This window comes from Typha angustifolia, chromosome 11 (assembly GCF_048772165.1).
Source record: "Typha angustifolia cultivar Huaian chromosome 11, ASM4877216v1, whole genome shotgun sequence".
In the NCBI taxonomy this organism is placed as follows: domain Eukaryota; kingdom Viridiplantae; phylum Streptophyta; class Magnoliopsida; order Poales; family Typhaceae; genus Typha; species Typha angustifolia.
In genome coordinates, this window is record NC_133249.1 from 14,519,436 (window position 1) to 14,542,807 (window position 23,372).

The window sequence follows — 23,372 nt, forward strand, 5'->3', positions numbered from 1 at the left end:
AGATATTATTGATAATTGAAATTTTCTATGTGCCACTATAAAAAGAAAAAAAAAGTTTTGTCAACATTTTTGGGTACACCCAAATAAAGCCATAGCCAAAGCTAAACCCTCCTCTCTTTTGTGGGTCTTATGCTTAGTTACTACTAATATAAGATGCCCATAGCAAACATCAGGTGCCAGTTTCCTAATCACTGGAAGATGACAGGCTTTTCTGAACTTTTGGGCACACATATTGATGCCACTTCCCTAAAACCTGGCCCTCCCATCATCTCCACACTTTCCTCTTCTCCACTTCTCTGTGTCTTTCAAATGGCTATCTATACCTATAAGAGATGGAAAGATGTCATATGGCCCAGCCAAAGGGGGATCATACATCAATTGTCACATCTAGCTACAAAATTAAAATTTTCTTTTTTAACTACAATGATTGAGATGAAGCACCAAACAAGAACAACGTAACAATCCAAACCTACTTGAAAAGAGACACAGCCATGGAGTATAGAAGGGGGGGGAAAAAAGGGGTAAAAAAAAAAGAACTTTACTTGCCAAAATAAGTCACCTCCCTGTCTTAAATTGAAACCCATCAGCTTCAGTTAACTGGAGCTTTTGATTGAGTACTGGGACCATAAACTAGGTTCATGAATTTTTCAACTGTAACTTGGTGCTGGAGGTTGTCAGGGAATCTCTGCGGCAAGTGTCATAAGATTTCTTTTGAAATGAATGAATTTTCTTACTTGATTTATGGATAGAGCAATTTAACTCTAATCAAGAGTAGTTTGGGCAATTGAAATTGTTTCACACAATGCTGTACTATTCAACATAAAAATGACAATAGTTATCATTTAACAGACGAGAAAACACTAGTGTCAGGGTAAAAAAAGAGAAAAAAGATGAAGCCAATAGACACTAGAGAAACTTAATTCCAATGTTTCAGTTCTGTTCCATCCCTCAACTTGAGCTATCAGGACATAGGAACTGCACTATAATAATCTTTTTTTGATAAATTCTCATTATCCACTGAAATCATCTGGAAAACAACCAAACGAATAGAACAAAAAAATAGAACTAATAATCAACTGTATATCATTTTTACAAACTTCCTATCAGATCTGCAGATTGCAGTGTTTTCAAGCAGCTCGATGCGAATAATATCATATGATTGATGAACATATGAGGAAATGCATTACTATATATACAACTTCTAGTGAAAGAAAGGGAAACACACATTTCGGAATAATCCCTATATGTTCATTAAATATGGGACCATTCAAGATTGTTATTTTATAAGACTAGAGAAATTTTTTTGTCCAATTTAATCATTGTGCCAGGCAGGGGAAGCATACTTGTCTGATTCATCGTGGCTGCAAGTATATCATCACCACATTGTGTCATTTGACAGAAAACTATAAATCCCAGCTCTCATCTGATTGAGTAATCCAAACACCCAAAGAGGTCCACCTGAATAGTTAAGAAGATTTAGGAAGGCTGGAATATTTGGCATAACAGAGATGCAAACATTAGGAACATATTAAACCTTTTTCTGATCAGAACGAGGGACTTCCAAGAAAAGTGGTGACTCCTGGGGCTTGAATCTGCTTCAAAGTGGTTGTGAGCCAGTCCAATCCCTCATAAAGTCCATCGCCACTGAGAGCACATGCTCCCTGGACATGCCATATTCGATTCTTCAGCTCATGCAGGCCTAGCCCTTCAGAAACCTCTGCGGTGCTCATTGCGCCTTTCTGGATGCAAGGAAAATGATTATGGTTCAATTTTAGAAAATAATTTACTACAGCTGACACCTCTACTTGACAGTAGAAGAGTATAAGTAGCTATCATGTGATGAGTTAGTTTTCTTTTCTGTTGGTCTTGTCAAGGTATGAACTCGGTAACTGAAAAGGTTGACAATTCCTTTCATGAATTATAGAGTTGATCCAGTCCATCAAGGATCTTTACTCCTAAGGCTTGATAGAATCATGACCATTTGAAATCAACCCTTCCACATCATGAATGCAGAACTGTATATATCTTCATAGGTGGAACTGAATAAAACCATTACTGAAATGCATAGTAACTGAATGTCTGAATTCTCCATGTACTGACTTCATATTTTGATGCTAATTGGGTATGATAAGTAAAATTATCCATCCATGAAGGATTGACTTATCAAAGAAAGAATAGTTAGAATTAAGAAGTCAAAACAACTGTGTAATTATATTATGAGATGCATCATTTTTCAGTATGCTCTTCATTCATATGAGTGGAGATGAGATCATTTCAAACAGAAATCTGTAGGATTATGTATCATGCACTAAAATGTGGGATTTCATTACCATGAATTCTTCATTCAAAGCATGGAATACAAAGCAAAGTAAGTCCATTTGATTACTTGGCTTTACTAATGAATGGCCATTCTGTGCATGTAAAAGGGCCTTCAAAAGTTTAGAGAAGAGAAGAGAAGCGAAGAAATGCGAACCACCTGAATTACAGTAAAAGCACATGCTTTATGATGCATACTGAAATCACATGACTGTCATGGACTTAAAGGCACTATGCTCTTGACTTTAAAAATGCAGTTTAACTTACCATGTCTTGCTTGTTTGCAAACACCAAGATGATACTTCTGAGCATGAAAGGATTCTTGATAATTGCCTGAAAGAAGAATAAAAAGCAATTAACTCAACAAGAAGGAAATTTCATAATCATCAAAAGTAAAACTAGACATCCAGTAATTACTTAGTAAGAATCAGTATATAAACTTAACCTCAAATTCTTGCTTGGCTTTCCCAATCCTTTCTCTGTCTAATGAATCGACTACATAAATCTGAAACAAGAGCAGACAGATATCTTATATGTTTTCTTCCATATCTTACATTAGATATAAAGCAAAGATTTGGGATTCCAAGAATATACAACAAAGCAGTCCCTGAGTTCGTCATGCAATAGAACTTGGATTGCCGTGATGATAACAAGCAACAACGTGTAATCCCAAGGATGATAGCTTTATCCTATATGGCATCCCCTCTCTAACAATCCCTAGATGGGCTCATCTAAATCATAGTCCCAAACCAATTGTGGATTGATCTGGGTCAAGATAGAATAAGACCCTGATGAGGCCCAAGCCTACTTATATGAAATATGGTGCTGGCAGATCAATACTGAAGAAAATTGTGAAAGCAAGTTCTGTGTGGTTGTACTCCTTATGAAAAACATAAGAATCTCTAAGAATAAAGAACAGTCACTAAATTCAGATCAGAACAGTCATTAAAGCTGGTGTCAGATCTTTATATTAATCTTCTCAGATGATTTTTGGAGGACAAAATAACAAGACTAATTAAGAGATAGATGGTCTCCTTCTATATATTATCAAGAAGTTATGGTGACTATGAACTAGTATGTTGATTGAACTCATGAAGCAATCTCATGCTTTAGTTATTATGAGCCAGAAGTTTAGTTGAAAGATTGATAGTAGCAGAAACACCTACAAGGTAATCAAACTATAACATAAAATCACTACTAATTATGTACCGCCGAGCAGAATACTACATGTATAAGCTGGGAAACTTGAGTTTGCTTTAAAAAAGGAGTCCAATTTCAGATATGACTTCTTCATAAAATTGAATGCAGTGGCAGCTGTAAGCCATCAGAATTCTAAAAGGAATTGAATGGTCATTCAGCAGTAATAATAGAATGCAAGAAACAAGGACATTAAAACTAACAGATGTAATATACATAGCAATCGTTACCAAGGCATCTGTATTGCTAAAGTAATGCCTCCACAATGGTCTTAGTTTCTCTTGGCCACCAACATCCCATACCGTGAACATTACATTCTTATATTGAACTTTCTCCACATTAAAACCTGCAGAGCATGGTGAAAGAATAATCACAACACTTAGAGAGTTAGAGGTCTCAACTCTAAAGAGCACTTTTAAGAAACTACAGATTACTTCAGTGAATCATGATATTTAATATGGTAGAAGAAATATATGATGCAAGTTAAAGAAAGTAACACTTAAAAACTTAAAAAAATGTAACACAAATTACTGACCTCACAAGATACCTACAATCTAAATTTCCAGGAAACTAGAAATAGCAAGGCCAAATTTTAAATAGATCAGCTGATGCAACTAAATGGTAAAACAAGAGTCTAGTTCTATATTTAATCTATTCTGCATTCTTGCATCAATTCTCAAAATTTTCTCATAACTAAGTAAAGGAATTAAATATAATGGCACCTAGTTTCCATGATGGGCAAGGATATCTTGAGGTAGATGAAGCAGCAGGGGGTCTAAAGATGTCCAGCATAGAAATTACAGGTTGCGGATATATATTTAAAGCCCTGCAGTACAGCCTGGTGAGCATACAGCCTCTCAAATTCAAATATAAGGATAATTCTGACATTGTGTTGCAGTGAAGCAATTAATTCATATGTATGGGATTCTGTGATCTCTAGATAAAGATTGTTAGAGCTTATACCAACTAAGATGGCACCTTACATATTATCAAGTTAAAGATAGAAAATTGAAAAGAAGGTTGTTTGGTTGTGTATGGTGCTTACCAATTGTTGGGATGGTAGATTGAACTTCTCCAATATGCAATTTATACAAGATAGTTGTTTTACCAGCTGCATCCAGACCGAGCATCACAACCTATATCAAGTGAACTTGAAATAATGATTAATGCAATAGGTGCTACAAGTCTATCAATAGAAAGAGGTAGATTAAAGCTGAAAACCGAGCTACCCAAAGTTTCTAAGTTTTTGCAGGTCAATTGGTTACTGATTTAATTGCACTAAGTTTCAGAGTATAAGCAAGAATCAACAATAACTCTCTTTCTTTTGTAGCGAAGCAGATAAGTTTCTACCTTTCTTCTTTCTTCTCTCCTTAGGCTCAAAGCGCCTCATTTAAAGCAATCTTGAGGGGGTAAATGCCCTCATTTGCTGATGATTCTGTTATTTTACCATATAGGTTCGCCAAGCTCTTACTTCATAATACCGCCCTTTGATTTATTTTGCATAATTGCCCACTACATGGTAATAGTACACATCTGAGCATCTTTTTATGTGATGCATATCTAAGTAACTACATCAAAAGAGGCAAAGCAAACAAGATGGCGTTTCTAACTATCTTTTAACAAAATGTCAATAACAACAAACATCTCATCTGCACTCCAATCACAAACTAAAAACTGATACAGAACCGAGAAAGTATAAATAAAAAACAGCAATCCGAATAAGATTAAGAAGTTCTAAGACAGACCCATGTGAGGAATCATAGTTTCATCAAAGAATACAAGAGATTGAAAGAGGAAGAAATGGGCATACCCTCATCTCCGCGATGCCAAAGAAGCTGTCAAAGAGCTTACGAAAAGCTTGACCCATGACTGCTTTCTCTCTCTCTCTCTCTCTCTCTCTCTCTCTCTCCCCCTCCTCTTCTCTTCCGCGACGCAGTTTATAGCTCGTGATATTTCTCGGAAGGATGGATGTAGAGGGTCTGGAAGAAGACTTCTTCTCGTATTCTTAGGTGGGAAAGAAGAAGAAACTTCCTTGTCAAGTTCTCATTCTCGGTCGTTGCTATCTAAACCTCTCTTCTCTAACGCCGTTGTTTTATCTAAACCTCTCTTCTCTACCGTTAAGTCGATGCCACAGTTAGTTAGTGACTTAACAAAAAATGTTAACATCTCAAAGAATTGTTCCACGTCCTTGATGAATGTCGTTGACCAGATTAACTGTTTTCAATGAAGTAATTATCTTCTAAATATTTTCTCTGATAATAATGGCTAGCATTTTGAGTCTTGGTGTGAGCCATGTCTTCTATCCCAGAGGTGGCAACTACTCATACATGCATGTTATTTGTAAAACATGATGCAAATTGTAATTGATTAAACTTTGACAAATTTGATCTAACCTTTAATCCTGTCCCACTTAGAATGGTTTGGATCTACTCAAATGAATAATAATCTTAATTGTCATCATCCCTCTAGATGGGATTAAATAACTTAATTAATTACAGATTGTCCTCTTAAGCCACCATCTCAATTTTGGAAAAATAATTAGCAAAATGCTCTCAGCCACTCCATCCAAAAACATAAGAACTAAAAGTGGATTAACCAACTCACCAACCTACACAGTTTCTCCATTATAAAGAAGGCAAAGAAATTGAAAAGTTTAGTATAATTGCAATTAAAAAGTTTAAAAAAATTCTTAGGTTGATTTTTTTTTTCCCCCGTTGAGAAAGATGTATGATCCAAAGTACCCGCCTGCCCAAGGTAATAAATAAATTTCCTTTCACTTGGGTATGATCAATAAAGTTTTTTAAATTCTTTTCTTTGTTATAATTCTTATGTCATGGAAGGTCCTTTCTTTTGTTTTTATTTCTGTTTGTTTCTTTTCATGTGGTTTTGTTATTATCTTTTGCATGCAATTATTATTATTTATCTTTTGATAAATAATGGGCTTGACACCCAGTGATGATGAGGGATTAAAAAGGCAGGAATATATAAAGAAAGTAATTTAGAGATTACAAAGGGAGAAAAAGGTTTAAAATTAATTAGAACAAGAGAGGGGAATAATTTTTATTTTTGTGGAAAGACAATTGAAGATTGTATTATTGAGTTCTTTCTAAATTTTCTATTAGACGATAAAGAAGAGGATTTCTTCGGCTTACGGAGGAACAAAGAGAACATAAGGCCCCTTCGGTTGGCCGAGAAGTCACGACCTAAATTGATTATCGAAGTAGTCACCGCGAGAGCATAAAAGTATTAAAGGAAGCCATGCGAAATCTTTTCTCATTAAATTAGATCTAACTTATCGAGTCTAGTCTAGCCAATAAAAAAAAAATTTGCATAGAATTGTTAAAAAAAGATTATATTAAATGTGCTCCAACTAGAGTTGGCTCTTGAATTATTAATAAAAATTCTTAATTTTGATCTAAATGCTTATGGAAAAAAATATCATAGTATCATAATATGCTCTTCCTGAGATCAAATAGAGAAACATTACACATTATGAGATTTATTATTTATTTATTTATGTAGGTTATTATCAAGGGCCTCCAGTAATGCCACCACCTCAGTATGCTCCTCCACCACAATCATCGGGCGGCGGCCGCGGCTTCATTACGGGATGGTAAGTTCTTTATTGCTAAATAATCACTTAATTTAAAAGCTTAATTTACTGAATAATACACTAATAATATATCGTATTTATGACAATGTTTCTCATATACGAGTCCTAATAATACCACACACATATGGAATTACAATTTTTTTTTAAAATACTTTCCGTAGCAGTATAAAATATTATGTAAGTATATATACATGTATATTATTGAAAGTACCTTTTATATTTTTCTAAACTTAGTTAGGACAAATAAATACATTTTAACTCCATGCATTTATACCAATTTTAAATATAAATTTGATAATATAATTAAATATATTTTACCTTTATGTACTTACGTAAAAAAAAAATTTTACTCATTTATACTTTAAAAATTCTTAAACTAATTTCATATACTTACAATTAAAATGAAACCAATATTTTTGTCAAAATTAATGGAGGCGCGTGTCCACGACAAAAATGCACCATCATGTTTATTAGGCGAAATAGATGAGTTTTTAATCATATTCTTTAAACCCATATTCGACTTGTTCATAGATGTCATCTTATTATTAAATTTTATAAAAAAATAAGTTTAATAAAACTTAATATATAGTTCACACAATCTAAAAGTTAAAAAAGAAAAAGAAACATGTGAATATTCTTTGAAGATAAATAAATACTTATTTAAGTAAAAAAGGAGTATTTTTATCAATTCATAAAAAATTAAAAATAGAAGAAAATTAATTCAATTTTTGAAAAAACTATTACATCTTTAGCATCCATAACATCTCGGTGTCTGAGTAAAATATTTATTTGTTATGTTAACAAAATAAACTTATTTAATAATATTTAAGATAGGATAAGAACAGTATAATAGTGAAGCATAGAGAACATGTATGTTTCTTAATGCTTCTCTGGTATTTAAAACTTTTGTTTAATTAATATATCAATAAGAGAGCTTATCTTGCTTAATACCTCAAATTGCATCTATTTTTGATAACTTTTATTCAATTTCTACAGCCTTGCTGCTATTTGTTGCTGCTGCCTTATTGATGACTGCTGCTGTGATCCCTCTGTAATAATTGTCAGCTAATTGTATACCATTCTAATTTCAAATTCCCAATTGTAATTTGGTAATATTTGATGTATAATTGTATGTATGCTTAAGAGAATTTATGATTTGAATTTGAAATTAATTATTTTTTTATCACCGTTGACACTAACATAGAGTATTTTAGATTAACTATGATATCACTTCAATGATATGAGTTTCACATGGATGCATTAACTAAGGGGAAAAATTAATTAGCAGCCTTATTATTATACTAATTTTCTTAGAGTTTTTCACATGTACATCCTTCTAAATATCTCTTATTAGCGTGTTAAGTTAATATTTTTAAGTATATCTTTTAAAAACACTAGTTTTTGTATGAGAATATCATCAAATATATCTAATTATTAAATCTATTATGTAATAAATGTTTGACTTTTAAGAAACTTTTATTTTCTTTTTTAACGATGCATTGACCCTTTTAAATTATATAAAACTATTAAAATTATCTTCCATTAGTTATTTATTAGATTATTTTAATTAAAAAAATCACGTGACATTAATTTAATACTCTCAAAAGATTATTAAGAAAATATTAAAAATAAAGAAATATGTTTTTTTAACGTAACTATAGTTTACGTCATATATTTTTTTACTATTTATAAATTAAGCTCTGTAATTTAGTAAATATATACAGAAAATACTCTAGATTAGCACCGTGAGAATACTCTGCTAAGTAGAGATATTTTATTTTTAAAATAATTAAAATGCCATTAATATAACTCGGTTGAGATTATTTTCATAATTTTTTTAGTATAGTTAACTTAATATAGAGGTTTAGTTAAGTTTAACTAACTGATCTAACAGTAGGATATTTTTTATAAATATTCGTTAAATTATAGGATTCAATTTGAAAATAGTAAAAATATAAAGTGTAAACTATAATTTTATTAAAAGACAAGTATTATATGTATTAAATAGTTGAGGAGGAGTAGTGTTGTAATCAATCTTTATAAATAATTTTATTTAGATTTTTTAAACCTATTTTCAGTATATATTTATTAAACTTTTTTATTATCTAAAGAAAAATATTTACATAAACCAATAAAAAATCTCTAGGTAAAAAAAATACTTCTGATATATATATATATATATAGTAAAAAAAATAAATTAAAAGAGTGTCGGTAAAAGAAGATAGATTTTTTATTGATTTATTTATTATTTTTTAATTAAAAAAAGAAATTGAGAGAGAGCTGGATACAGCTATAAGCCTAGAATAAGCTAGAGTTTTCGATGCTTTCTTGGGCCGTTCCCAAAAATTCGTCTGCTATAGTATTGCCAAGTGGCCTCTCTCTCTCTCTCTCTCTCTCTCTCTCTCTCTAGGCGATAAACTCGAACTCCGTCCTTTTCTTGCAAAATATTATATTAATATATATATTTTGATACAAAATTTTATTTATATTATAAATGTTTAGATATTATGCATCTCCCGAGAAGCTAATCTTTGGGGACTTGGGTTCGTACTTCGTACATGAAAATATCTTATCTCGTTTATTGTCTCTATATGCTTGACTTGTAGTAGATGCGATATTATTACCATCTCACTCACATGAATACTATTAGCAGCAGCAACAACACATCCCAACAAAATTAACCAAATGGATTTAGATTTTAAACTTTGGATGGTTTAAACAAAAGAAAAAGAAAAAGGAATTTAATCAAATATAAGTATGCAAAAGATGAAGCTGTGAGGTCACCATCTTCCTGAAAAGTTACTAAGCTGCTAGGAAACGTATATTTGACTCGATTCATCTTCTAGAAAACAGAAAAGAAGAAGCAAGATTTAAATAGCAACTTTTGAATCCAAAGTGAGAAGAGAGAAGAAGAATCCTATGATGGTGGATCTACTACGAGCGGCGTTAGCCGAAAGAAAAGTATGGCTTAAACCCTCTCATATTGGAGCCCTAAACTCTGCATCATGAGCAAAGAAAAGCACTCAGAATAAATATACTAGTGCTTCTCACCCTCCTAAATTAAGATTATCCAGCTTTATCTAGCAAAAGGCAAACATGGGATGGGATTCAAAGTGGGGCATAACCGAGTTTTGCATTCACCACCACCTTATCCCAAAAGTTATCCATCTTATCTTTTTTCCTTTTCTTTTTTTTTTTTAAATTTTGCATCAAAAGAAGTGAGCTCTGCTTCACTGTGAAGCTCTCAGTGAAGTGCTCCCATTCCATCACCCAACTCCAATGCTTATCTTTTTAAATATATTTCTATCACTTTAATCCCTTTACATTTTTCTATTATATTTGACTAATTTATACGTCTAATTTTAAGATCCTTATTGGAGATAAAATTATAGATAATTAGATTGTAGATAATAGAAATATTCAACGTATCTATATTTTTATTATTTGAAAACCAATCGGTAGAGTTGGTAGGTATCTTTTTCGATGGTCACGCGATAGACCATAAACCTAACTAATTATTTGTAGAGAAAATTATTTATTAGTTTGATGATTTGGCTCAGTGGTTCAACTAGGTTAATGGTTCGGTGATGTGATTGGCTTAGAGGAGCAGCTCGATAACGTGACAGTTTAAAGTTTGCTTTTAGTTTAGAACAATTATTCTGTGATACAGATGCATTTGATGATAAAAAAAAATATATCTACAACTTTTAAACTTAATACAAATAATATTATAAAAAGTGAAAATAAATTTAGACATAATCATAATGGGGTAAAATGTAATTTTCTTTTTACTGTAACGGTGCAGTTTGCATTAAGAGGTCGTAAAAATGAATTTTTTACAGCAAGTTATGTGGGCTGATGAGTAACTTTACCTCTACCCTTTCCAGGCTGTTATGGGGACCAATCTGCAAGACTTGTCTCCTTTTGCATAAATAACAAAAGAAAGAGGGATCCTGTGCCAATAATAATCACAGCCCAGCAAAATTTAAGTCAAAAGGTACCATGCGGACAATAAAGTGTATCTGCTCATGTTATCTCATAATTGCAAGACCTTTTTTGTTCCATCTTTGCTAAAATGGAATCATATTCTGCCCTGTAAAGGAAAAAGGATTCTAGAAAAACAAAGGGATTTGTTTTCTCTCAAGCATTTTTGCAAATTCAAATTGGATTTATTTCGGTTAATAAGATTTTATTTGGTGTTTGGGGAAAAAAATATTTGAGCCCTTCGTTGAGTTTAAGGTGACACAAAAATTAAGATAGATTTTCTTTTTTATTATTTAAGAGGTCGAAGATTAGATATAAGTTGGATAAATAGCTAATCCTCTTTAGATACATAAATATTAAGGCCCTATTCAAATTTAACTAATATATTAAGCTATATACGTCGTCGAACTATTGCTCCGAACTAAACGCTGTTGAAACATTGCTCAAAGTCATTGTGCTGCCAAGTTGCTCCTCCAGGCTAACCACAACGTCGAACCATCAATTGAGTCAAGCTACTCTCAACCATCAATCACCAAATAATTTTCTTCATAATAATTATTTGAAGTTAGAGTTAATCTCATGACCTCTTTAGTCATAAGAAATATATCTATCAATTTTACTAGAATTGGTTAGTAAAATATATTTTCAAAGTACAAAGCCCAATGAGACATAACTCGTTAATATCTTAAGGCTCAAATAATTTTTAGCCCACGTACTAAGTCTAACGAGATGTATATTTAAATAAATTTAGCTGATATTCTAAACAGTCTAATTTAAATATTAAATCTAATTTAAATATTAAGCTGTTTTGTGGCCGAGCTAGACGCTACCGAGTAATCACTTTAAACTAGTATTGATAATAACTATTTAAAATTAGAGTAGAGGAGTCACCTGCTATCTATTCTAATCTAAATTCAGGATGACTATTTAGAAGATTCAAACCTAGATTTGAATTTCGAAGTTGTACCTCCTTTTATCATTTGGTTATTTTATTTTAATAACAAAGAAAATTCAACTTGATTTAAAGGTTCAATTTTGAAATCTTATTATTATTTTTTGAAACAACCACCCTAATTAAGACAAGTAGAATCCAATGTCCAGCGCAACAATCTATGCATATAAGGGGCCATCTTTGCAGTACTTCTCACTCCACACATACATACACACTCTCTCTCTCTCTTTCTCTCTCTTCACCTTTAAACCCTCCTAGCTACCTTTTGCAAAGCCACCAAACCAAACCCCAAAGCTCTTCTCACCCAAGCTATGCTACTTCCCACCTGATGCTCCCTTCAACTAAAACCTCCTCCACTCGCCTCGGAGCTCACCTCGCACTCGACCAGGAAGCAGCCATGGCGGAGACCAACAACCCAAGCAACATCCGCGAGGCGTTGGAGAAGGCCAACGAGCACTACAAGGACCAGGACGCCTACAAGGAGATGGACACGCCGGACGCCATGCGCGCCGCGCGCGTCCAGGTGCAGACCGCGGCCGTTCGCGGGGCGTATGGGGACTACGTCACCATGCCGGAGGAGCCGCCGACCAGGATCGAGCTCGTTGGGTGGTACATCTACGGTCTCTGCTCCTACTTTGTCCTCGCCGTGCTCGTCCCCGTGCTCTTCCCGCTCATTATCTCGCAGATCGCGCCGTCCCCCGACTCGCCGCCGTACACCATCAAGGGCGTCGCTTGCTCTCGGAAGGAGATGGCGCTGTGAGTACTCTCTCATTTCTCTTCCAGGTCTTTTTTTTTTTTTTTCATTTCACACCCTGTGCTATGTGTTTATTTCAGTTTTAAGCTGTTTTTTGATACTTCAATTAAAAAATATAGAAAAAACGGAGGGTGTAAAATGAAACAAACACACAGTAGTAGGTTTGGAGTAAAAAAGTAAACAATAAATCTCGTTTCGAAATTTTGAAAGGGAGGAGCATCTCTCTCTCTCTCTTCTGATAGAGACGTTGAAATGAAAGCATCTTGTCGTCTCTTCTTTTGAGGAGAGGCAATAAATGAAAGCATCTCTCTGCTCTCTTTTTTATGGAACCAATGAAGACTTCAACGCATGCCTGCCTGCCTGCCATTGTTTTGTCGTCTTCTTCTTCTGCTTCTTCTCTCTCTCTCTCTCTCTTGAGGCATAGAACTGGTAATTAATAAGATTACTATTAGTCTCATCTCAAATGATAAATGATTAACTTTTAATGTCTAATTAGTGGATAATTTAAAACTAACTGAGATTTATTTTTTCAAAAAAAATTGTTTGTTGTTTTTGTTTTTTGGCAGGTACCAGAAGTTAGTGCATCACTCCATTGTTATCGGTAGTTCAAAACTCTCCGCCCTCAACTGGACGGCGATCTCATGGGCCGTTGGGATCTTCGTCGCCTCCCCCCTCCTCACCCAGCTCGGTCACCACCTCGACCGCGGCCAGCACCAATCGCTCATCCTCATCGCCGCCACCACCGTCGGCTCCTTCTCCTGCCTCCTTACCGGCTTCTTCAAGACCGTGTGGCTCTTCCCTTTCTACATCGCAGCCGTCATTTCCTCCATCGTCGTCGCCGAAGCCGCCCACACCCGGTACTTGGGCCTCATGGTCCGCGGCCTCACCGCCGGGGTCGGCGGAAGGCAACGCCTCCTCCGCCGTCGAGCCGTCTCGAGCCGCCTCTCGTTGTACTCCACCGCCATAGGTAGTGTCGGAGCCGCCATCATAGCCGCCTTTGTCTACCACATGCTCCGCCGCTCCGACCAGCTCACGAGCTTATGGGTGGTTTCCATCTTTAGTGGCCTCGCGTGGTTCGTCGGCATATGCCATGGCCTCGTTTCTACTAGACCAGCGTGCTCATCACCATCATCCTCGTCATCGACATCGTCAGATTTCGCTTCTAAGTTGGCATACGCCCTCGCGGTGTTCAACTACCCGCACGCCGTCGGCGGCCTCGCCGCCGTCTTCTTGTCATCGTTCTCCTCCACGTGCATCTTCACCGGCGCTGTACTATACGTAGTAGGCGGCGATTGCATCAAGCCGGTCATTCTTCTAACATTATGGATTTTCTACTTCATGTTTCCGGCGATGTCGCTTCCTCTGCTGTATCCTTTCCAGATGCTCATCCGCGCGGACGCGGTCAGTATGCAGTTGCTTGGATTCCTCCTGTCAGCATTCGCCTCCGGTGCTGGGTTCTACTACAAAGGAAGGAAATGGAATGAGTTACATGTCATCCTCATGGGTCTAGTCCAGAGCACGGCCGCCGGATTGCTGCACGCGTTTGGGAGGGTCTTGCTTCTGGATTGCACTCCGGCCGGAAAGGAGGGGGCGTTTGCAGTGTGGTTCGCGACAGCTAGGGCAATCGGCGGCTGCATTGGATTCGCAATCGGATCAGCGTCTCCGGGGCACGTCGGGCCGGCATTTGCGGTGGCGTTCTTGGCTAGTTTTGTGGGGCTTCTGGTGCTAATCTTTGGCAATGTGAGCAATGTGGGAGGAGTAGTTGCAGCAGGGCATGTGGAAGGGTTGGAAGATGAGAGGAGGTCGAGCGCGGCTTGTGGAGTGGACAAGGTAGGGGAAGGGATGAATGCCATTGAAGTGGCTTCAAGCTCAGGGGAGGAGAGGGATGGATATGGTGGAAGGGTAAGAGTGTAATATGGGTGGTGTTATTGAATTTTTCTTCTTTTGGAACACTAGTTGCTAGTTTGACATTGTTTGTAGTTAATTCTTTGTTTGAGATAATTGTAACTGACTTGTCTGTTTTCTTTTGACCATCCCCTCGTCCAGTGATTATTTTATGAATTTGTATGTTGTGGATTGGATGCGCAGTGCTTCTACTTCGATTTGAGTTATAACTTTTTGAGTAATTATTTTGTAATCAATTTAATTACTAATGTCTAAGTGGAAGGATAATTGTGAATTGCAGCCCCATTAGAGTATGACTTAATTGTGTAATACCTATTCTAAATTGTATACCATCCTAATTACTTTGTGAATTGGTTAGCAATTTATAGCCGTTCTTGATAAGCTAGCTCAAGAAAAAGAATTGGAGGAGGAAACTGAAGATTTTTCCTTGGTTTTTGTTAAGACAAAGTTGATGGTTTATTAATTCTTCTCCTTTCCTTTTTGGAACCTTTTTCTTAGTAGTTTCCTCTTTTCCGTTATTTTCATTTCCATCAATCCTTTTCTTCATCTAAATAGGAAGTCTTTGAAAAAGTCATCAGGTTAATTTTAACCCAACAAAACATGATAAAATGATATTTCTTAATGAATACCTTTTGGTTTTTAAGATACCAAAATTACTGATCAATGTTTGGAAGGAGAACACATTGATATGATTCAAGTCCGATTGGAGCTTAGCGAGGGAAACCTAGAAGGTTTGAAAAAGTTTTCTTTACTTCAGTATTTAATGGATAAAGTTTTGCATACAGTTATGCATATCTAATCGATTTAGTAGATAGTAAATATAAAAAGAAGGGGACTAAATATTCTTTTACCCCTAGTTGAGCTTGGTACTGTGGGATGTAAACATTCATTCATTCTTGACATCCTTTTAGCTCTAAGAGTGCCATGGAATCGTATACTTGTGCTTTGCATACATTGGGCTACTTTAATTTACATAAAAAAGCCTTAATTTTTTTAGTAAGATTGAGCTTGTCAACATCTCTTCTATACTATCTTATAAAAAAACAAGCATTTAATGTAGAAAAGTACTCAGTTTCTAAGAACCCGATCTTATTATTACTAAAACCATTGATGCAAATTTCCCACATACATTGTCTAGATTATATGGTTTAAGAGCGGTTTGTCAATCAAGCCATCTGTAGCTCATGGGATACTCGATCTAGTCTTCTAACATAGAAAAATTAAGTTGGCTTTCCCTAGAGCTTGAGAAGGTGATACTTAAAGGAACCCTCAAGTATAGCCACCTCTCTTAAGTTCCCAATTCTATGCAGGAAGTGGACAAGGATTGAAAATAGACTCAGTCTTGATCCCAGAACTTACATTTAATGTCATGATTGTTATCCAAAACATCTCGCTACAATGAGAATGATGGCCGTTGTTATTCAAAATAACAATTAATTACACTATTTAAACATATCTTATTATAATTTTCTCGATTAATGATATTGTGAGAACACACTACCAAAGAGACTAGACTATTTAGTACCCACGATAAATCATTTGATCAGCGAGAGTGGCTAAATTGTGAGATAGCAAATCCTAATAAAAGAGAGAAAAAACATCCACCTATTGTATTCTTGGATGATAGTGAGGATAGTCCAATTGGTAACTGTTCCACAATCATTCACTGCTTTTACGACCAACTGGGAATTGCTAAAGATCCAGCATGGTTCTTTGTCCAATGTATAGATAGTTCTTAAACCTTGCTAGAAGAACCATTACTTCACCCACTTGCACACTTTCACAATGATCCATAGTTCAAGTCCATCTATAGGCCACTCTAAGCTAGATGAACCCAGAAATGAGCACAAATAGGAGATTTCTCTCAATGCTTGCAGGATTCTCATCAGTCCGATATTTATAAGTATTCTTAATGAATCACTCCAAAAGATTTCCCAAGTCAATTCAATCAAGATCACACGAGGGTTCAATATTGTATGTATTGCCAACTGGGATAGTGTTGCATATGATTGGTTTACCACCTGAATATCTAAGCAATAAGTTGGCACCGAGTTCTTAACTATCATTTGATAAAGACTAATTATCTATCCAAAGAAAAGCTTTAGTTTTCTCTAGATTTTCTCACATACATATTTGACTAAAATTCCGTAAAAACCTCAAGTACCAAGTCCCCAAATATGTGGGTAATATCTAATTTTTCTAATTCAAAATCACGTAGAAAACTAGCAGCTTTTCGTATCGAAACTGAGATTGATCAACTATCCATTTAAACAATACTCTGCCCTATCATTTGCAATTAGCATATTGAATGCTTCATTTTACAATCATATGAAAGTGAAGTAGGTAACCACATTGACATTTATCCTAATTCCAAGCAGCTATTGGAATAAGAGAAACGCTTATTCTACTGAACTAATTAATAAAGAGCAATAATATCTCCAAAAGAAAAGAAGCCTACATATCATTTAAGTCCCATATGCTTGTAGAAGTAGCAGAAAGAAGAATTGTTCACATGAGAAAAGTAGTTCATAAACAACTAACTCTAATGGTGCAAAGCAATAAAACTCTGTAACTTTCTAACAATATCTAAAATCATGCACAAAAGTGTAGGAACTCACAGTGATCAGAATCAAGAGAACATAGCTGGATATATCCAGACAGGCGACGGCCACTTCAAAGGATCAGCATTCAATGTAGGCGAATCTGGGACAGTGGTGTCGATCTCCGAAGATCCTAATTCAACCACATTCCAAGTATCATCCCCACTTCTTGCATAATAGATACAATTCCCCCTCCCTCCCCATCTGCCTGGATTCTTGCAAGCAAAGCCAGGGCACCTCTTATTGGCAACAAGAAACAGAGCCCAGTCTCCCAAATTCTCCACCTTCACCCATTTCATTTGTTCATCTGACAAATCCAATCGAAACACTTCGACGCTCATACACATTATCGCCTCCGTGGGCACGATCCGGACCAAGAGCAGCTCACCCCCGCATTCAACTAGCCACTGTTTGAAGCTAAAAGGAGAGACTTGTTCCCCTATCCACTTCACCTCCATTTGCCTTACAAGAGCAACCGGTGCCAACTGTATGATGAAAAGCCTCTCAGAGGAATCCAGCGTAAAGACCCGACCTTTGAACACTACGGCGTGATTAACCTCCGGGAGATTAAACCCTAGATCGTGTCTGATCCATCGTTCGCCGCCTTTTCGCCACTGGAAGAGCTCGAGACCGAAGCTAAGAAGTATGAGATCTGAGCTGGGCGACGACAAGGGAGCGGTGAGGAGAGCGTAGTAGGTGCGGGGTATGGAATGACCGGGGAAGCGAGGTGTGCGGACCTCGTCGCCGGTTATGGCGTCAGCGAAGAGAATGCAGCGGATTGAGGGGAGGTAAAAGATGGCGTGGCCATAGGAGTAGCCAATGAAGGGGAGGCGGGAGAGGGTTCGAGCGGAGACAGAGGAGAAGTAGGTGGTGGAGGGGAAGGCCGGGTCGAGGATGGGGCATCTCGACGGGGTGTCATCGCGCCGGCGGGGGTATATTCTCCGGCGAGAGGAGAGGAGGAGAGGAGGGCGGAGGATAGAGGTGGGGGTGGAGAGGAAGAGGCCGCGCCATGAGCGGCAGACCGAGGCGAAGGAGACGAGATCGGGGAAGGAGACGAGATGGCTAACGATGGAGTGGAGGAGGTTGTCAGGGAGATCCGCCCAATCCCCCCAGGAGGAGGAGGAGGAGAGAGGCTTCTTTCTGGCGGTTGCCATGCTAAGCGGTGTTAGAAGAATATTATCGAACAGGGTGTGGACATAAGTACTGGGACAAGAACGGGCTTACCATCTGCTTTCCCGAATCCAAGGCCGAATGGGCCGGAACAACTAATGGGCCGAGTTTTTCAAAATAAATAAAATAATATATTTTTTAATTCTTTTTTTTTTGTTTACATATCAACTTATTCCCTTGTAATTCAGGAAGTGATAAGTTAAAGTCCAACTCTAAGTAAATTTATTATAAATAAATTATTTAATTGTTAGCGGCTTATCTTAACTTCAATGACTTAAAATATAGAGCCGTAAATTATATAACTTTGTATATTAGGCTATAAACTTAGTAAAATTTAAACGTCTTTGTATTTTAAAAAAGGATTGACTTTTTGTTCGGAACATCAACGACGGTGTTAGAAAGAATATTAAAATTATTTCACCCTGAATTTCTTCTTTTAATTTTTTATAATAAAAAAAAATTACTTCTCAAAGAATTTAAAATGTGACAATTATGTAATCTTTTCCCTAATGGATGAACATTTAAGATGTTACATATAATTTAATGTGTCAAAGTGTCACAAAAAATAAAAATTTCTTCATATTTAAAATCCTAGTCACTAAGGGTACATTTAGAAACTGGGCAGTGTACTTGAACATGTTGACTATTATTATTATTATAACTTTAGAATTGAGTAATCTCTCATCACTTAGGGAATTCATAAACAACTAAATTATCCCCATTATATATTCTACATACATGACAACTGACAAGAGACTCCTCCTATTATAATTTATTTTCCAACTTTTATTTTGGTTATATAAAAATGTTATCTTCTCATATGATAATGTGATGTGCACCGTGCATGTCACGAATTTTAAGCACCTCCTTAGTTCGTGGCTGCCTCAACTAATTTTTTAATTAATATCACTAATTAAAAAAGTACGTGTTTTAATCTTTCTCGCATTAATTTTTAGAACACCATAACCATTTCTTGTTACTCTTCTCGCCTTTTTCTTTTTCTCCGAGCCCTTCTATCCAATCAATTCGTCACTGCTTTTTTTTCCCATAAAATTTCTCCATTTTCCCGGCGATTAATGCTTCAATTTGATATGGTTTTATTCCGTTTTTTGTTCAAGAATTCGACTGCATCGATCCAGTGATGGGCGAAAGGTGGGATCTTGGGAGGATTCGTAGCTAGGAAGAGCATAGATTCCTCTCGTGGGTGCGGCTGTTCGATGTTTGGATCGCCATGGGAGTGGATTACTACAACATTCTAAAGGTGGGCCGGAATGCGAGCGATGAGGATCTCAAGAAGTCGTACCGGAGGCTGGCGATGAAGTATCACCCGGACAAGAACCTCGGCGACAAAAAGAACGAGGCCGAGGCCAAATTCAAGAAGATCTCCGAGGCCTACGAGGTGAGCCAATGGATCCTTTTCTCCTCTCTTCTCCTTTTGATCTCCTTTCTGTCTCTTTTCCATGCATAAAAAATAAAATCGATTTTCCTGAAGTTGGTAATGAATGGTGGTCCATTTGGGTTTGTATGCAAGATTTAACATGCTGATCAATTTGGTTTCTCTTCATTTTGGTCTACTTTGGACCAATAAACACTTGTGCAATGAGAATTTATTATTTGAGTTGCTTTTGAATAGAGGAAACTATGTGAGAGTTTGTCAAGCTAAAATTTGTTTCATATGACTGCTTTGGATCTTGTTGAACTCCATCTGTCTGTGAAAAGAGATGTCTTGTAGAGAAGAGGATTTGTTCTCTCGAATTTGTGATTCCATGGTATGTGATAGTTGGATAAAGGTGATACCTTGTTGAGATTCAAACAAATTTGGTAGAAAATGCTTTGTGGTAATATGTCATGGAGTAATATGTTTGATTAGAAGCTACAATTGGGCCAGTAATGTCTAAGTGCAAAAGGAAGAGAATCTGATGATTCTTCCAAATTTCTGTCTTGTGAAATTCTCCATTCAACCTCAATCTTCTCTTATACAAATATTATCTTATAGTTCTTTGTGCATTACTTTCCTTTCATTGTTATCTGGAGATTCTGGACCAGAAACATATTATGAACTTCCTATATGTACTACACTGGGATGCCGAACCAATTTTTCATACCTATATTGGAGTGCAGATAGTAATTTGACAGTGAATCATCCTCTAAAAAATTTCCTATATCTTGGACCTTTGGCTCAGGTTTTAAGTGATCCACAGAAGCGGGCAACTTATGATCAGTATGGAGAAGAGGGCCTGAAGGATATGCCCTCTCCTGGTTCTCAAAGTAGAGCTTCATCTGCTAATGGCTCAAACAGATCAAGTAATGCCCGATTCAATCCTCGGAATGCAGAGGATGTCTTTGCTGAGTTCTTCGGGGGCAGTAGCAAACCTTTTGGTTTTGAGAATATGGGACGTGCTAAGTCCATGAGATATCAAACAGAAGGAGCTGGGACATTTGGTGGATTTGGTGGGACTGATAACACATTCAGGTCGTACACTGACGGTGTTGGCACTAGTGCAAGTCAGGCAAGAAAATCACCGGCTGTGGAAACTAAGCTGCCCTGCACTCTTGAGGAGCTTTACTCTGGGTCAACAAGGAAGATGAAGATCTCTAGAAACGTTCTGAAACCTAATGGGTATGTTCTTTTCTCCAGATATCTAATAATGTTCATGACTTCCTCAAGTTATCTTATTTTCCAAAAAAATCCTGCTAGAGGAACAGAGTGATTATGTAGCTTAGTAGCATTTTGTAGGATAGATGGACAAGAGGATGGCATATGCTCTTTTGCCTTTCATTATTCTTTTCTACTATTGAGATTGTTCATGTCATCAGCTTTTGAGTTATATGGATATAACTGTCTCCAACTTCTCTTTTCTCTTTTCTTATTTGATCATAGTAGATTTGGAATGTATTCAACTACTTTGGTTTTTTACAACTTAGATTGCAAGGTATCATTGTCTTTGGCTGACAGTCCAAGCATCTTTTTATTAACTATTGAAGATTTTACTTTTGATTATGTTAGGGTTTTCACTACTAGGATCTTATGGAGGTATATTTATTTGTTCCTTTTGTATTATGTAAGTTGAAAGTATTGTGTTTAAACAATTAAGTGAAATAGCCATGACTTCTAATGTTTCACTGAATGATGGCCGTGCCGACGGCATACTGGCATGTGGCACGAGGGGTATTGCACGGCACCACTCTTAGTAGTGATTCGCTACTCATTGACCTCGTCGTTGAGTTTTCCATTGCCGCCGACCTCGTCATTTGCCTGTTGTTCGCTTGCTAGAGCTCATCGATAAAGGCGGTGCTCGCATCCGATGCCGATATCCTAGCTCGAGGAGGAAGAAGTACTCGGGCAGGTAAGGTGTGAGTCGAATAAAAACTTGAGGTGTGGATGGGCAACAACGAGGTTGGCGGCGAACGATGACGAGGAGGTTGAAGAGTGAAGGTGAGTAGTCTCCCTTCTTTTTTTTCTCTCCCTCTTTTGCGGCATGTGTCGTGTTGTGCCCGTGTCATGGCTATCCTTGGTTTCACTTCCATAAGATGATCAAGGACCTTTATCTAATAGTACCGATTGAAGTTGCTAGAGAAGATTTCAAAAGCTTATAAATGTAATATTCATCATCAGCGAGCAATTTTAGTATATGTGACATGAGAAAGGAAGATGCAAGTCTTCTTAGTTCTTTTAGGTGGGAAGTAATTTAATTAAGCATGGAAATTTTATTTAGTTATATATCATTTGCAATGCCTAATTTTCTTATCAATATTGTTGTCTTTCATCATTGTTGTGATTAGTAGTAATACTTCTGTTTCTTTTATTGTCTCTGTATGATGAGAAGCTTCTGGTACATTTTCCTAAATAAAAAATCTCAGAAATCTAATTATTTTTTTTTCTCCTAAATGCACCATAGACGGCTGGTGTCAGAGTCAGAAGTCTTAACAATTGACGTCAAACCAGGGTGGAAAAAGGGTACCAAGATAACATTTCCAGACAAGGGTAATGAGCAGGCAGGCCAACTTCCAGCAGATCTTGTCTTTGTCATTGATGAGAAGCCCCACAATGTTTACACAAGGGAAGGTAATGACCTCTTGATCTATCAGAAAATTCCTCTCGTCGATGCGCTTGCAGGAACCACAATAAACCTCAAGACTCTTGACGAACGCGATCTAGTGATCAAGGTGACTGATGTAGTGACCCCTGGTTATGAACTAGTGATTGCAAAGGAAGGGATGCCGATCGTTAAGGAACCAGTGAAGAAGGGGAACCTAAGGATCATATTTGATATTGTTTTCCCATCAAGGTTAACATCAGAACAGCGTGCAACAATAAGACGCGTCTTTGCAGGTTAACTACATCTTCATAAGGGCCTTAAGCACATATATTAAGTTCTATCGTAGAACTCCAATCAGCACTAATCTGATTGTTAATTTTTTTTCTTTCTTGAGTTTGTGTTGTTAGCTCTCACGGCAAAAGTATCTTCTTTCTCTCCTTTTCTGTAATGATGTGAATAGCGAATGTCGGGTCCTTTTCTTATACATGATGTTATATCATTTTTACAAAGTTTATGTGTAGACTCTTGCGAAATCATTAGATTGGAGAGTTCAGGACACAGATTTGTGTTTGTTTTCTGGTTACAGATTCTATATCTAGCGGTTCAGTCTTCCTATGATAACCGATCCTTTGATCGAAAAGAGAAGGATTATGTCGGCAGATTAATCCTTCATTGCCTAGTCATTTTAGGTGTATCACTGGATTGCGACTATGATGAATGAATAACCAAGTGTGATTCACAAGTCCAGGAATAAATGGCTCTTTCGCTTTGCTTTTCATTTAGAATCTGATGCAGTGATGTATGATTGGCAAAGACAAGCAGTGCTATGTTTTCTAGTTCA

At 36.5% G+C, this 23,372-nt stretch overlaps 4 protein-coding genes across 8 annotated transcripts; 2 read left to right on the forward strand and 2 right to left on the reverse strand.

Moving 5' to 3' along the window:
- Window positions 1-1,049: 1,049 nt before the first annotated feature.
- LOC140769490 (uncharacterized) lies at window positions 1,050-5,564 on the reverse strand. 4 transcript variants are annotated; one of them, XM_073110187.1, is made up of 8 exons: window positions 5,324-5,558; window positions 4,864-5,025; window positions 4,559-4,649; window positions 3,744-3,859; window positions 2,762-2,821; window positions 2,584-2,649; window positions 1,535-1,739; window positions 1,050-1,458 (listed from the first exon to the last, which is right to left on the reverse strand). In XM_073110187.1, exons 3-7 carry the CDS (start codon window positions 4,641-4,643, stop codon window positions 1,545-1,547), a joined length of 522 nt encoding a protein of 173 aa, XP_072966288.1. In that variant the 5' UTR covers window positions 4,644-4,649; window positions 4,864-5,025; window positions 5,324-5,558; the 3' UTR covers window positions 1,050-1,458; window positions 1,535-1,544. The 4 variants fall into 4 exon arrangements, with proteins under 4 accessions (XP_072966288.1, XP_072966290.1, XP_072966287.1 ...); XM_073110189.1 differs by lacking the exon at window positions 4,864-5,025 and adding an exon at window positions 4,236-4,339 and having other exon boundaries at window positions 5,324-5,360; XM_073110186.1 differs by lacking the exon at window positions 4,864-5,025.
- Window positions 5,565-12,255: 6,691 nt separating this feature from the next.
- LOC140770356 (uncharacterized) lies at window positions 12,256-14,848 on the forward strand. The gene is made up of 2 exons (XM_073111509.1): window positions 12,256-12,818; window positions 13,383-14,848. Exons 1-2 carry the CDS (start codon window positions 12,391-12,393, stop codon window positions 14,728-14,730), a joined length of 1,776 nt encoding a protein of 591 aa, XP_072967610.1. The 5' UTR covers window positions 12,256-12,390; the 3' UTR covers window positions 14,731-14,848.
- A 139-nt stretch (window positions 14,849-14,987) lies between these two features.
- On the reverse strand, window positions 14,988-18,480 carry LOC140770357 (F-box/kelch-repeat protein At2g24250-like). The gene is made up of 2 exons (XM_073111510.1): window positions 17,340-18,480; window positions 14,988-15,445 (listed from the first exon to the last, which is right to left on the reverse strand). The coding sequence occupies exon 1, from the start codon at window positions 18,473-18,475 to the stop codon at window positions 17,351-17,353; it is 1,125 nt and encodes a 374-aa protein (XP_072967611.1). The 5' UTR covers window positions 18,476-18,480; the 3' UTR covers window positions 14,988-15,445; window positions 17,340-17,350.
- A 980-nt stretch (window positions 18,481-19,460) lies between these two features.
- Window positions 19,461-23,215, forward strand: LOC140770394 (uncharacterized). Of its 2 annotated transcripts, XM_073111581.1 has the most exons (4): window positions 19,461-19,890; window positions 20,675-21,111; window positions 22,391-22,557; window positions 22,693-23,215. In XM_073111581.1, exons 1-4 carry the CDS (start codon window positions 19,723-19,725, stop codon window positions 22,827-22,829), a joined length of 909 nt encoding a protein of 302 aa, XP_072967682.1. In that variant the 5' UTR covers window positions 19,461-19,722; the 3' UTR covers window positions 22,830-23,215. The 2 variants fall into 2 exon arrangements, with proteins under 2 accessions (XP_072967682.1, XP_072967681.1); XM_073111580.1 differs by having other exon boundaries at window positions 19,462-19,890; window positions 22,391-23,192.
- The last annotated feature ends 157 nt before the right edge of the window (window positions 23,216-23,372 follow it).